Source organism: Trachurus trachurus (genome assembly GCF_905171665.1).
Source record: "Trachurus trachurus genome assembly, chromosome: 5".
NCBI classification, from domain to species: Eukaryota; Metazoa; Chordata; class Actinopteri; order Carangiformes; family Carangidae; genus Trachurus; species Trachurus trachurus.
Window position 1 is genome coordinate 14,704,818 of NC_139896.1, and position 14,278 is coordinate 14,719,095.

Here is a 14,278-nt window from a genome sequence, read left to right on the forward strand (position 1 = left end):
CTATAGACAGTGTATCCTACTTTTGTATTAGCTCAATCCCCATTATGCTTATTATGATGACTCCAAGCATCCTACTTGTGCATCTAACTTTCTGTTCCTTCATTATGTTGGTTATTATTTTGGATGCTCTCGCCGGGTTGTTTGGAAAAGATTGATTGGACACTCAGACGCAGCTTCCACCTGATAAATAAACAGGCATTATGTTAATTTGCTTCATTATGCAAAAGAGGCGACAAACACACCAGGGGTTATCGATCAGTACTTGAAAATTATACATGTCGTTGGAATGAACCCAGTCTGTTGTTATATTAGCAGACACAAGCCTTTGCAGAAAAATGCTTCTGTCTCATAAAAAAAAAATAAAAAAAACGATTTGATGTTGCTATCAGGGAAGAATAATCAACAATCTGTTCAGCCAGTGGCTGACGTTTTTATCAAAACCTTTTATAAAGGTAACACTCTTGTGATTGTTAAGTACTAAACAATAGAAAAACAACCCAGCTGTGTTTTTTATGTCTAAAAAAAACAGCTGGTTTCCTAAGAATATTAAAGGTATTCTAGTATATATCTTCCTTTTTGATAACAAGACCTTACCCCCACTCCTTTCTCATTTCATTGTGAACTGAATAAATTCAAAAGAAAGCACTAGAGCTTTAAAACTATCTTCAAAAACCACACTGCCATCTGGATTCATAGCATGTATGATTTAAGGTTGCACTCACTGTGCTGATTTTTGCACCGCACATTTCCCCCTTAACGTTTGACATAATAAATGGATATATATTCCAAATGCCTGGGTGAGTGGATTAATCAGGGAAGGTGTTACATTGTGTGAAATGCCACCATTAACCACAGTGGCTTAATGAGTGGAAGAGGGAAAGGTCAATGATGTAAGGAGCAGTGGGGGGAGGATGCGCTGTTTGTTGTTATTTATTACAGTGAATCAATTGAGACCTTTCTGATTGTTTAGCTCACAGGAACTTGTTTCTGCTGACAGTTTTTCTAACTTTGAGCCACAGAAGTAGAGCAATCAACCTATAAAAAATAACTAGGCCTAAGTTATGGGATATATTTGTTGTTGGGAATACTGGCTGCACACTACAGTAGATTTCCCAGGACTCTTGATATTTAAAGGTTTAAAGGCTTTTTTTTAAGAACCAAAAACATCTCAATGTAGTTTTATAGCTCATCTTGCAGGCTTCGAGTAGATATTCAGAGACACCAAATCCTGCAAAGCTGGATGCTGCGTCCAGGTGGGCTGTGCTAGGTGCATAACTGAGGGTAAAGGACTGTTTAAGTGTGGCATCACAAAATTACAGAAGTCCTGAGCATATGTTTAGGCTCAGTTTCTAAATGCAGGCTGTGTGCATTTCTCCATGTACAGGGCTCTTTGATTCTTTTACAGTATTCATATAAAAGCAAAACATGTTTACCTCAGTGTATGCCACAGGGGACCCTTAAAGTGAACTGTATGTGGTTCAGTTATTATCAGTCATTTAAAATATTGTATTTAAGAACCCATGCAATTTGTAGTGTTCCACTAATAATAGTGGCTTTCAAACTGGTTTTACAGTTATTGGGTTCTTTGTTGGACAGGCAGCAAACATGCTGCTGCAGTGTGACTGTTTCCCAGGCAGCCCTTACAGATTGTGAGACTCATGGTGTTGCTTTTTATTACCACCCTATGTCAAAATAGCGATGGTTTATTGGAATTCTTTGTTTCTCGTGGCTGTTTTCATCTTGGAGAGCTCTCTCTCTCTCTCTCTCTCTCTCATTCTCACACTCTCACACTTTCTCTCTCTTCTTTATTGACAATGGCTACGGGATTAAGTGACTGCAATTAAAGGGAAAGTCTAGCGTGAAACAGGATTTAGTCCATCTAAAGGAGTATGGGACCACCATACAGATGGCTTATATAGTGCACTTGAACTATGTTCAGTTATTCCCATTTGGACTTCAATGTCAAAGCGCTTTGAATTTCAAGAATAAATGACGCAATTTTAGCGACGTCCACCACATTTTGATAAGAGGACGAGAGGTGGTGTGAATTTCCTGCCTTCCCCCACTTTATTCAGCTCAAGTGGAGCAAAGAGGACAAGCTTTTGTTCTTGCTTGATGTAAAACCATAGCTGAGCTGACTTCATGTCTACTTGTAGTTCTTTCTTACTCATGCATGTACAGTATATTAATCAAATGTCTCAATAGAATTAGCAGATTTCTTTCACAGTTCTACCCTCGTGAACACCAATAATAACTTGTTTGTTTTCCCTTCATTGTTTATGAGATCAAACTTTTTAGATTTAATTCAAGTTGATCTGATTTATTAGTTGTTTTTGTTCCTCTTACATTGTTGCATTTGAAAAGAAGATTATTCTCTGACTTTTCCTTAAACCCACAGCAGTGGATTGATATTGTTATGACACTGTAGGTTGCTGAAATGTTTACAGCTGTTTTGCATGATTCTCTCAAAGGCTTCCAGTCATCAGTACATCTAAAGAGCAGAGCTGTTATATAGCTTACTTTTCTAAACCATTAAAGTAATTTCCTTCATTGTTTTACATGCTTTTGCAGTTTTAATATCAAACAAATCAACCCAGTGTTGCTGGGAAATGACATTGCCAATCATTTTCATTCAGCATAAGGCGTACAGATGGTCCCCCCAGGTCCCCGCATGAAAAACTGCTGATTTGAGAGGAACGTCATGCTTAATTAATAGCAGCCGTAAACAGGAGTGCTTTCCATGCACAGACTGATATACGCCACCATTTGCCTCCCTTGCCAGCAGGGATGTTCGTCCCTGCACATCCAGAGCTTTCAAGCGTTATGGAAATTCAGGCACAACCTGCTCAAACACAGGATTAGTTTGTGATCTTTCACTGAGGACAGTCTCTCTTTTCATGTGACACTACCTTAATCCCCCGCGACTCGAGTTCAGGCCGCCTAGACACCCCTATAGAAATAGGCTCTAATGACATTAGGGGTGAGCCTGAGGAAAACACAGGAGATGAAGGGCACAGGGTGGCAGAACCTGACACAGCTGCATAGAGATGTATGAAAACTGCTCAAGGATTTAATACTATAGTGAAGGAGCCGAGTCAGAATCCAGGTTCAGAGAGTTAAATGTATATTGAGGATTAAATGCACTGATCCAACTGAGTTTTTAGTTCATCAGGCCCAGCCGTCCTTAAATAGATCTTAATTTGATGGCTCAGTGACGAGCAAGATTTCCCCCCGCAGGCAGGCGGGCGAAAAACGATAGTCCAAACAGATGAAGAGGTGGTACAGCATGACCATGTACACAGCACTTAGTATGTATAGGGCATACCTATCAGAAAAGCAATTTTCACAATGCAGTATACCTCAGATGTTACGATATTCCTTCCCCCCTCTTATCCCCTCCTCCTGCTGAAGGGGAAACAGGCCCTGTGGTGCAGTCAGAGATATAAATAGGGCATGGTTTTATTTCACTCTCATAAACATGCAGATTGATTAGGGTCATTTTCTGCTAGCCTGCCTCCATCCACCCAAGCCTTTCCCTCCATTAGTGATGAAAACCTAGATTTATTGCCACGTCTGTCACTTCCAGACTATAATTCACTGGTGCACTGGCTGCGTGTTTTTATGTAGATGAGCACTGGGAATAAGGTATATTAAAGGCATGTGTCTCCATGTCCATAGGAGCGCCTACAGGTTGCCAATGGGGCGTTGTCAATCAGTCGTCTGACCCTGTCCGACATGGGAATGTACCAATGTGTGGCTGGGAACAAGCACGGAGAGGTCTATTCCAACGCAGAGCTGCGAATTATAGGTAAGATAATGTGCACCTGCGTTGGCATGGAGACGTGTGCGCACGCATACATTTGTCCGTGTTTGTTTTCAAGTTTGGTCCGTCTCCTTCCTCTGCTCAATAGCGGCAGACGACCTCCGGCCTCTCTGCTATTGGCCACTAATTGAACAGCATTAATTATAAAGTGAATGCGTCCGGCTGACAGTGATGTATGCCAGAGCTGCTGTATTCACCAGCCTCACCCATCTGCCCCGTCAAGCCTGTCACTCTCCACTCTGGGCTGGCAGCAGCTCTCATTCACTGTTCAACCCCCCCAACGCGTCTCATCCTGATCATGTGGCCAAAATCAAAGGGGACATTCAGAGAGACAATGGCAGGGACAGTATCACACAGTCGCACACCTTTTTGAAAAGGGCACATAATGACTGAATTTCCCTTTGGGGATTTATAAAGTAATACCTCTTATCTCCTTTAAGTGATTTTTTAGTAATGGAAAGTTCATGTTGGAATAATCACTTGTTGAAAAGGTAAAAAACAAACTGTTTCTGTTTCTGCTGCAAAAATGTTGTAAAGAATGATACTGAATCATCACTGAATGAGTATAATAATATTGTGCATTGGTCTCTTCAGTTTCTCAACATTAAATGCAAGAATTACTATTTAGCATTTAATTACCAATTTTTTCAGACTGTACATAATGCAATTCAGTGTCTCTGAATAATCCAGGGCAATACTGCAATGTATAAATAATCCTAAAATACGTTTTTAACATTTGTAAAATGAGATCAATTTAATATCAGATATATGATAAAAGATAGTGTGGGGGAACGGGGATGATGTGAGGCTTTTACAAACACTGGATTTTACTATGCTGCTCTTGTCTTAGCGGTTGCCCCAGATTTCTCTCACAATCAACTGAGGAGCCAGACGCTGGTGAAGGTGGGAGGAGATGTGCTCATCGAGTGCAAGCCCAAGATGTCTCCTTGGGGTGTGATCTCTTGGCGGAAGGGCAGCGAACCACTCCGAGAAAGTAACAGGTAACACAACATTTGCACATTTTGTTCTGCTTTCACTGCCCTGTGAGGGACGGCTGGACCGTTCCCTGTGTTCGCTCTGCACGTGCTCTGCGTACTTGTAGCCAGGTACGGATCCCTGGAGGTCGTTTTCATGTGTTTTAATACAGTCACTCGCTCCTTCCCCGATGTAGCATATTGTTAACATCTCTAATGTGAGGTTGCCCCCAGCTGGTAGCAGTACTGGCAATTATGTTGCTTAGAAAAATTGACAATCATAACTATTATCTATTTTTCTTTCCTTTCTCTTTTTTTTGATGATGTCATCAGGGCTTGATAATATCATCAATGAGGCTCAGCATTGGCTTGAGGCTCAAATTTTAAATATTAATGAAAATCCACATCTACTGTAGAGGAAGTGTGTTTTGAAGAAACAATATAAGACACAATCAAACTGCATTATGGGACATGTATTTTACAGGCTGGCCCATACAGTAGTAGAGATAACACAGCCTCTGCTTGTCCAGATATGTAACTATTCCCCCTTTTTTAACTTACTGTAATAGTAATAAAAAAGTCAATTGCAGTAATCCCTCTATAAAACATGCATTATAAAGGGATAGCTATTAATTAAATAGGTTTATTTAAAATTAGTCATTGAAATATAGTGTTCATTGCATAGCAACATTAACAACACTTTATCTGTTGCTCTGCTGCAAAATAAATGTGCACAAGTGGCTGTTGTTTTGTCGCTCCATTAGTGTTGTCACCAACAGGAATTCATGAACTTCTCGACTTTCAGAATATTGAATTTGTAATGAGAAGCTATTTTTCTCATCCAGCTATTCTTCTAAAGAACCACAGTACTGTATCCACGTGCACCAACAGGCCCCTGGTCACTGTGTGCATGTATTAAAGCTGTATTTCCGTGGAGATGTTTTGATGCAGCCCTCAGATGTTCTGTGAGAACACTCGCAGAACAGCTAAGAGGAAAAGCAGCATGAAGCCCAACTGAGTAATGGTTAATGGGGTTTGCCATGTTTTATCTTCAGCTCTTTAGTGGTGGCCAAACAGACCAGCTGCTGAGTAAATCCAAAGTGCTAATCAAGTACTTTTCACCTCAGCAGGGATGATAAAGCTCCAGAAATCAAATTATTTGACTTCTGATACGTTTCCAAGTTTCTGAGAAGCAGACGGTGGACTTAGCGTCCTGACACATTTGACTCCTGAGATGGGATGTGTGCTCCATGTGATAACTTTTGCCTGGTTGTGTGTGTGTGTGTCTCTGAATGAAGTGTGAAGTCTGGCCCAGTAGCCTCATTGCAGACAGGGGTCACCCATTGGGTGTCACCACTCTAGCATGACTCCGTTCTGACAGCAGGCCTGTGTGCACAGTGTCTTGCCAGGCTTTGCATGTACACAAAGCAGTGTTGTTGCTTGTCAAACAAAGTGGCGGGGAATTTGCATAGTGGTTTCGCTGTTGGTGCCCTTCACTCGCCCTGTGCCACTTCCATCACACATTTCAACCTCTCCGCCCCATTTTGACTCTGTTGTTTTAAATTCATGGTACAGATCGATTTTACATTTGTCTTCAATGTGACATGAATTGATGGCCTGGTGAAGTGATAAATGAAATGGCGTTGTCTGTACCAATGTTAAACAGATGCTTTGTGCTGCTTTCTTCCCCTGAAGTTCTATCTCTACTTGTACTTGTCCCTCAGTCTTCTCACTATTAATCACACCAGGGTTAGAATTTATCAAGTCTGACGCCTGGATTAAAGTTAAAAGAGGTAAAAACAACAGTTTGGGGGAGTTGAATATCACAGTATCGTTTCTATTCTCATCAGACACCACTGAAGTGGATGATAACTGTTTCTTGACCTCAACATTTGTGGAACATCTCATCTACCTTCCTCCCTCACACTAGTAACTAGTGCGTCCGGTCATGTGTCACACCCAAACTGTGACACTGTATGTAAATGTAATTAGTAGGAGCTAAATATCTAGAATGTTTTATACACTTTACTTTACCTCTGAATAACACTGTCACTAGTGTCAGCTATTTTCTACCTTAGGACTTCAGTCAAGCTGAATAATGTTAATTAGCTGATGGCGCACACTTCTTTAACAGTGTTGGCTTAATGACTTTAACAGTATAAAATGTCATGTCTCTTATTTAATTCTGGCAAAAATGATTGCTCCATTCTGACATCAATACAGATTTGATTATTTTGTTGGATTATTTTTTTTTTTTCAATTTTCATTTCTTTTCCAATTTTGATATCAGCCTCTGTAAAAAGGCACCCTCATTGTTTTCAGTTAGACCTGGTTGAGTGATTGGACAATATAAAAATCCATGTATGCTGAAGGCCAGCTATTAGCAGTGGTGGAAATTAAGTGCATTAAGTCCTGTACTGAAGTACAGTTTTAAGATACTTCTACTGACAGTAAGTGTTTCCATTTGATGTCATAATTTCATTCTACCATAACTACCATTCAGAGGGAAATATTGTGCTGACAGCTTGAATTAAACATGTATGACACTGTATGGACTATAACATGTCAGTTCACGGAAAACACACGCCTGCACTGTGATGGGCTCGCTTTCACCCTGGAGAAAAAAGTTGACCCTCTTGATTGTCATTGATATTATCATTCACACTCTGAATCACATAACGACCAACTACTGTGATAAATAATGAATGCCTCAAGATCTAAATCTTTGAACTGTTATTAATGAGTCACTGGTGAATTATCAAAATTAGGGAATTCTCTTTTGTTGCAGCTGTTTGGTTTAGTTCTTTAGTGGAAGCCATGTTGGAAAATTTATACTAGATGGATTTCTTGAACGCTGTCTTTATTCTGGTAGTTTTAAAGTCTGCTTGATGTTCAGAAATATGTTTTAATGCTTTCACTCAAAATAAATGAATAATATTTGGCTCAGCCCACCTGTGCTGCTCCAAAATTGAGAAGAAAGAGGGACAGATTTGAAATTGAAATTCAACAATCCCCAGCTGTATTACATTAAAATGATTTTTTTTTCTTTTTTTTTTGCCATCATGCCAGACTGTATTGCCAGCAACTGAGTGGAATGATGGTTTACAGAGCTTGAAAACACACGCCAGCGCCTTTAAATGTGCTGATTACAGCTCCCTCTCACTCTCTTTTCTATTATCCCCCATTCCTCTCATCTGTGACATATGCACATACACCCCTGTGTTGTACGCCACGCAGTAAAACTGTGGAGCATCTGCCGTGGTAAACATTAGAACAGTTGTCTCTGCCAGCTAATAGCTGTCCTGCCCTGTAGGGTCGAATGCAGCGCCGAGGCTCATCCTGCTGTTTGTTTGTTGAATCTTTAGTGAAAGTGCAGCATCGACGCCACGAGTGAGTGGAAATGATGGAGCACGATCAGCTGTGTGATAAGCAAAACAGCTGCATTTCTTGCTTGTTAAATTATATTTATGTTTTTTTCTGTATATAATTACTCCAGTTTTATATAAAGATTTGGTATTAGCATGCATGCAGAGGCTCTGTATGGGCGCATGTCTGAGGGGTGCCACTTCGGTTATACACCTGTACAGGAAGGTGCAAAATCATAAGAGGTGGCTGTGAACCCCTTTTGTTGAAGATTAATTGCCTTAATTGCGTTAGCTCTCCACAGTGGCTCCGGCAGAAAGGGAACTAGTGTCACCAGCTGGGTAATCCATCTTCATAGCAGCAGCCCCCCTTTTTTTCTGCAGGAGACCAGCAGAGGGAGGGGATGTCTTATCTACCCCAGACAACCCTGCAGGGACGAGGTTTAGATGACATCAGCTGGAACAAAGCAGCTGAAAGCGCAGAGCAGAGCAGGTCTTGCTGATGAGCGTGTAAGTGGGCCGTGTCAGCCGTGGAGAGCGGCTCTAAAAAAAAAAAAAAAAGAAAAAATCACGCCATTTCAATATGTCACTGGCAGGAAGAAATGAGGTTTGTTAGGCCGCTCACTCCGGATGCACAAGCAACTTTCCTCTCATAGCCACAGCCGCACGTGCTGACGCTGATCCCGATGTTGCTCCCTCCTTACTAAAATACTCAAGACCTTGACTGTTTATCTCTATTGGCTTTGGCAGGCATGCAAATATTTGTGCAGGATTTTTCAGTCCTTTGAAGACAGTGTTTGGGTGTGGCTGGGACAAATCCTGCCACTGTTGTTGTCAGGAGCTCTGATGCTGCAGCGGCAGCGCGCTTCCTCCACTGAGCAGCAGATACAGTACATGTTGCTTAGTTTTGTTTTTGTGTTTTTTGTTATTTGCAGGGGCATAGTTTTTTAATATAAGATTGTTTTTTTTTCTTCATCCACCCTCATCCCCAAGGAGGTGATACACAGTCACAAGGTCAGCACACTGCGACAATCTATGCCAGTTCCTGACAGACAAGCACCGTCTAGAAGGTCATACATCTGAAATTTGTGATTGCTAAAAAGCTAAAATTTTCTTTTCTTTAATGGTAATGTGTGTTTTTTTTCTTCTTTTAAATCTCTTGTTGGGTTATGTGTCATGCCTCTTAAATTAGAGATCAGTAGAATGGAGAGAGGCTGGGTTCCCAGGGAAGCAGAATTTAGTATTTATTCTTTTTTGTGTATTAAAATTGGTGAAAAGGAGACTGTAGTCCAAGGAGACAATTACCTGCTGGGCAAACCCATTCTGTCTAGACTTTAACCCAGTTGGGCTCCTGGGTTGCTGGGTATATAGTATCTTGGCCCATGGACACTTCGACATGGCCCACATGGAGCCGGTAATCAAACCTCCAACCTTCTCCAGTAATTATTGGTGAACAATATATTTTACCTCCTGAGCCATACACCCAGAAGTCTGCGCAAATGATCTCTGTGACTTGAGTAGGAGAAGAAATAGTTCCATGATGGGCCAGAAATGGCGTTGATAGTCCTTGAAAGCACCATAATAGTTTATTTGTCACCACAATTTATTCTATGGACAAAAGCTGTGATGGGGTTTTTTTATATATCTTTCAGCAGGTGATTTAAAGGAGTTGTGAATACTTTTATGTTTCACTCTGTATTTCTCCACTGATTTCAAGCCAGGGACGACTCCTATAGCTGCTACTGTTACACACACCCTTTGAATTGCAAACTGTGTGAAACTATGCACCAGTGTTAGCTATAGTGTAGCAGTCATTGTGCACTTGGGAGTGTAACCGTTTGAGTGACATCTTTGAGCAAGGTGAGTTACAGGAAGCCTGTTACTATGGTAACATCTTTTCTTTTCAAAAGTTTTATCCGCTCCCTTCTCTACCCCCACCCCCCACATTAGCAGTTTCAAACAACTACAGATGTGTAGTCCCGTGGCACAGAGAGAAACACAAAGGAAGGGCACTACTGGATAGAAGCGTAGAAGTAGTAGACACAAGAAATGTCTCCCGTATATTAAAATTCAGATGTCACTGCTTGTCGCACAAAAGCTGTCAGGACATTTCCCAGATTCTGAGAATACGTTTTTAGAGTTTTAGTCTGGCTCACTAAAAGCTATTGAATTGAACTCATCTTAAATTACTATAGTCTGTTCCTATTTGCTTGTAGATTAATGGACTATGTGACAATGATGTGTGGTGTCATAAAAACAAATAGTATGAGTGTGAAATAATTAATAATTGGGAGTTCCATATTTTTCCACCCTTTGTATTAAGTAAATATGGTTAGGTTGTGATGCGTTTACGTCAGCTGAAAGAAAAAAATGCACACTGCTGCTGCCAAGAAATCTCACAGCATCCCATTGTCTGTGTGGCTTGGCCTCTGATCAGAAAATAGCCTTTATTGGTTGGTTTGGTTGTGAAATGATAAGACAGAAACACTAATCTTGTTGGGAAACGCACCCCCTCTTCAGTGGTTTAAAGAGTCTAATTCAACACTGTCTTATTCTGTAAGAGCCTTTATGACGGCTCAGTGCAAACAAGCTGCTTCTTTGTCACACATTGCAAATAAATCACTGCTTATTCAGAAAGTCAATGGGGACGGCCGCGGGTTCCAGAAAACATGACAATTAGCAGGGCGAAGAAATATTTACACCACTGTCTTCTGACCAGATGGCAGGAATTTCTGGCATCAGGGGCCAGAACCGTAATAGTTGTCTGGACATCATGCATCACAAATGGTTTGAAACAAAATAAAAGTTTACAGATAAGTAGCAGAACTTGTCTGTGTTTATTTTAAAGGTCCAAGGTACAGTAAATATAAAATAACATTTTAAAAGCAAATATATGATGTTGTGTACCACAAAATATCAAATTGGCCATGGTCCACTTATTTCAGCTTTCCACACTTAACTTTTATCTATTCTATGAGAAATGTGTCTTTTAAGGATCTCAAGTACCAACGGAGCCAAATATAAGACAACCCTGACTTAAGGATGACTCAAACTTTCAGACTACACTTGTCAACGTATTATTAGTCAGAGAGCAGATAGTCCTCATCCTTGAAGCCTTTCTCTCACAAAAGTGAATCATGAAATATTGTAGCAGAATATAAATCCTTGTTTATCAGCCCCAGACTCTCACGCTCTCTCAGGAGCAGTCCAAGTAAATCTTTCCAAGAGTTTAATCAGTTTTTCCCCCCTTTGAGGTCCTCATCAACTCCAAAATGAGTATTATGTGGCTGATTGACAGATGAATTTGTCCATGGCCTGTCTCTGAAGTAAAGATGTCAGCAGATAATTTGCACTTATCATGAATTCACTTTCTACCAAAATATACAAGAGCTAAAGGAAGTTGCTCCAGGCTACGAAGAAAACACCCAAAATTAAATCTTAACAGCTGGGGCATAACCAAGTGTCAACCCTGTCAGTAGGAGACACGACAAAACATGCAGTTCCTCACTTGAGTCTGGCCCCAGTAATGGCTCAGTCCCCATTGACATATTAACATGACCAACTTTACAGCAGAAATAAACAAACTGACAGCCTGGCTCAGACAACAGTCAAGACTCATTTGCCTCCTTCTTGCAACTGCATGGGGGGTGAATTTTTATTTAAGCCACCCGTTCAAATTTTATCAAGGCTTAAACTTCTGCATAATTGAAGGTGTTCTGCTTTGAGTGACAGGTGGGTGAGCTACATCCATCTTTATTTATGGTCTATGGGCATAAAATGGTGCTCTCTCCAGTTTTGGTTCAGACTAAATGAAAATGTTGAAACCAAATAAAGATATCATGCAGTATTCCTCATCCTGTATACGTGATTGTCCCATTAAAATAGGAGAAACCATCATGTCTTCTTCTTCTTAGCATTTGCAAACCAGCAAGAAAGAGAAAATACAGTTAGAACAACAAGATATGGTTTAAAAAACTCATTAGAGTATCTGCTCCCCATGAAATAAGAACAGCCATTATTTGTTATCTGTCATTGTGCAGTGGTTCCATGTTTAATATGTCCAAATTACACTCACCCTTGTCATAAAGAAAACGCTATAACCACTCAAAATGGCCACATCAGAGCAGCTTGACACGCTAATGGGCTAGCGGTTTCAGAGTCGGCACAATTTACTTCCAGAAATCAAAATGCCGCTGGGAAATTGGCGCCGTTGTCAGCCCCTGCTTCCTGCTGTATTTCTTATTTTATCACTCTTCACAAATTGAGCTCAGATTTACACTTTGAGACCTCCTTAATTCTGCTTTTTAGTTTTGCCAAAACATTGACACACACATACACGCAGCGAAGGAGCGGGTTGTGAATCAGCGAGCATGAGAAATTACTATCGCAGGATGTGCTCTGACTCATTTCGTGCCTGCAGCATCTGCTAGGTATGTTTATAGCTTTAAGTGGTATCCGTTAATGTCGGAGCTGTAGGTGCGAGCTTAACACGACGAGTTTGCGAGCGTCTCGCTGAGTTAAAGTGAGATGACACAGGGGGCTTTCTGCGTGTGGCGTGGATGTTGATTAGCCCATTAGTCCGTAGAGAGAAAAACACTTGCTTATGGCTGGATTGGCCAGATTCCGTCTGTAGTCATGACCCACTGGTACAACTGTCCCTCATGCATATTATATATCCCTCCTGCATTGGCAGAGCAAATAAGCATGGTTGTCACGTAAATGAAGAGATGTCTCGCAGAGTGATCTCCATTTATAGGCCCATCTGCTCTGCCAGACGCACTCCAGAAAGAATCAGTGTCAGGAGAACACCAAAACTGCAGAGGAGGTATAGCGGCAAACTTTGTATTAATTTACTTATCGCACATCTTCCCATCTTTCCATGATGCTTTTGTTCTGTTTCAAGGAGATTTTAATAAGAGTCTCGTCAAATGTCTCAAGGCTTAATTTTATGAGGAGTTGGAATTAATAAGCTCTGTATGGAAACAGGTGTATTAATAAAGGTGGCGATTAAATGATCCGTGTGGAGGAACGGCCCGGCATTGCTATTTCAGTCTCCTCATTTGCTGACTGCATGCTGTTATACTTATTAAAAACATTGTTTATCATGTTTAAATGTCACTTCACATTTTTTCTCATCAGATCTCTAATTTCCTCATCTGCTCTTAATTGAACATCTGCTGGTAAAGTGGAGTTCTGACTCTGTGGAGGTTAGCAGTGTGAGTGAACAGTGCCAGGCCCGAATACTGACAGCTTATGTGCCCAGAAGGACTTATTTCATTACTTTGCCTTGAGGAAAGGTTTACTACCTGACAAGGCTGCTGTACAACAGCTGACTGGTGCTTTTCATTTTGTCTCTGCCTACACTACACCTCTTCCACCCTGGCTGGAGCTGGAAAAAAAAAAAAGCCAACATGAAGGAGCACGGTTTCCCCTCGCCTGATACTGGGAGCAAACCAAGGATTAGCGCACTGCTGATCCCGGCAGCTGCAGACAACACCCGACGCTGTTCCGAGGTGCCTACCAGAACACACATCCGCATAGCAGATTAAATGTTTTATTTATCCAAACATGTCTCAGAGTTACAGCTGCTCAGGAGGGGGAAATAATCTCATTGGTTGGTTTAAACCTCAGTGGGCAGAGCTAAAAGGCCTGCATCTTTTTGGACAGAAGGTGAGGTAGCAGCTAGCTTCATTAGAAGTAATAACTGAGCAAAAAAAGCATATTCGGTCATCCAAGGCTTTGGCATACATGACATTAGAAGGTCAGCGTGGTTTAAAGAGTGTTGTGTAATGATGGCAGCTTAGAACATGACAGCACAGCTACCACAGGCTAACTAGCTCACTCATATGTCTTTAAATAGTTAGATTTATTATATTTTATTAAGATTGAGGCTGTATTTAAGGGATTCGTAATATTAGTTTTTCTCCCTCCTTGTCTGTTTGTTTCATAATGTGTCCAACCCTCGGCCTTTGGCTGCTAAGAAAGTCACTTCACTGCAGATTAATATGAATCACTAGTTTGATATATTTGTAGCTCTAAGCAGGGGGGACTGCACCATGTGCTCAACATGATGTGATCATCAGATAAATTTGGATTAGATAAATGAGCAGCCTACATTG

The 14,278-nt window shown here is 41.0% G+C and overlaps 1 protein-coding gene across 2 annotated transcripts in view; it reads left to right on the forward strand.

Annotated features, from left to right (window-relative positions):
• Positions 1 to 14,278, forward strand: part of cntn4 (contactin 4) — a 116,295-nt gene that overhangs the window by 68,503 nt on the left and 33,514 nt on the right. For both annotated transcript variants that reach the window (XM_083972760.1, XM_083972761.1), the window contains exons 9-10: positions 3,679 to 3,808; positions 4,674 to 4,824. In XM_083972760.1, coding sequence (XP_083828886.1) covers positions 3,679 to 3,808; positions 4,674 to 4,824 — 281 coding nt within the window. The remainder of the gene's footprint in view (positions 1 to 3,678; positions 3,809 to 4,673; positions 4,825 to 14,278) is intronic.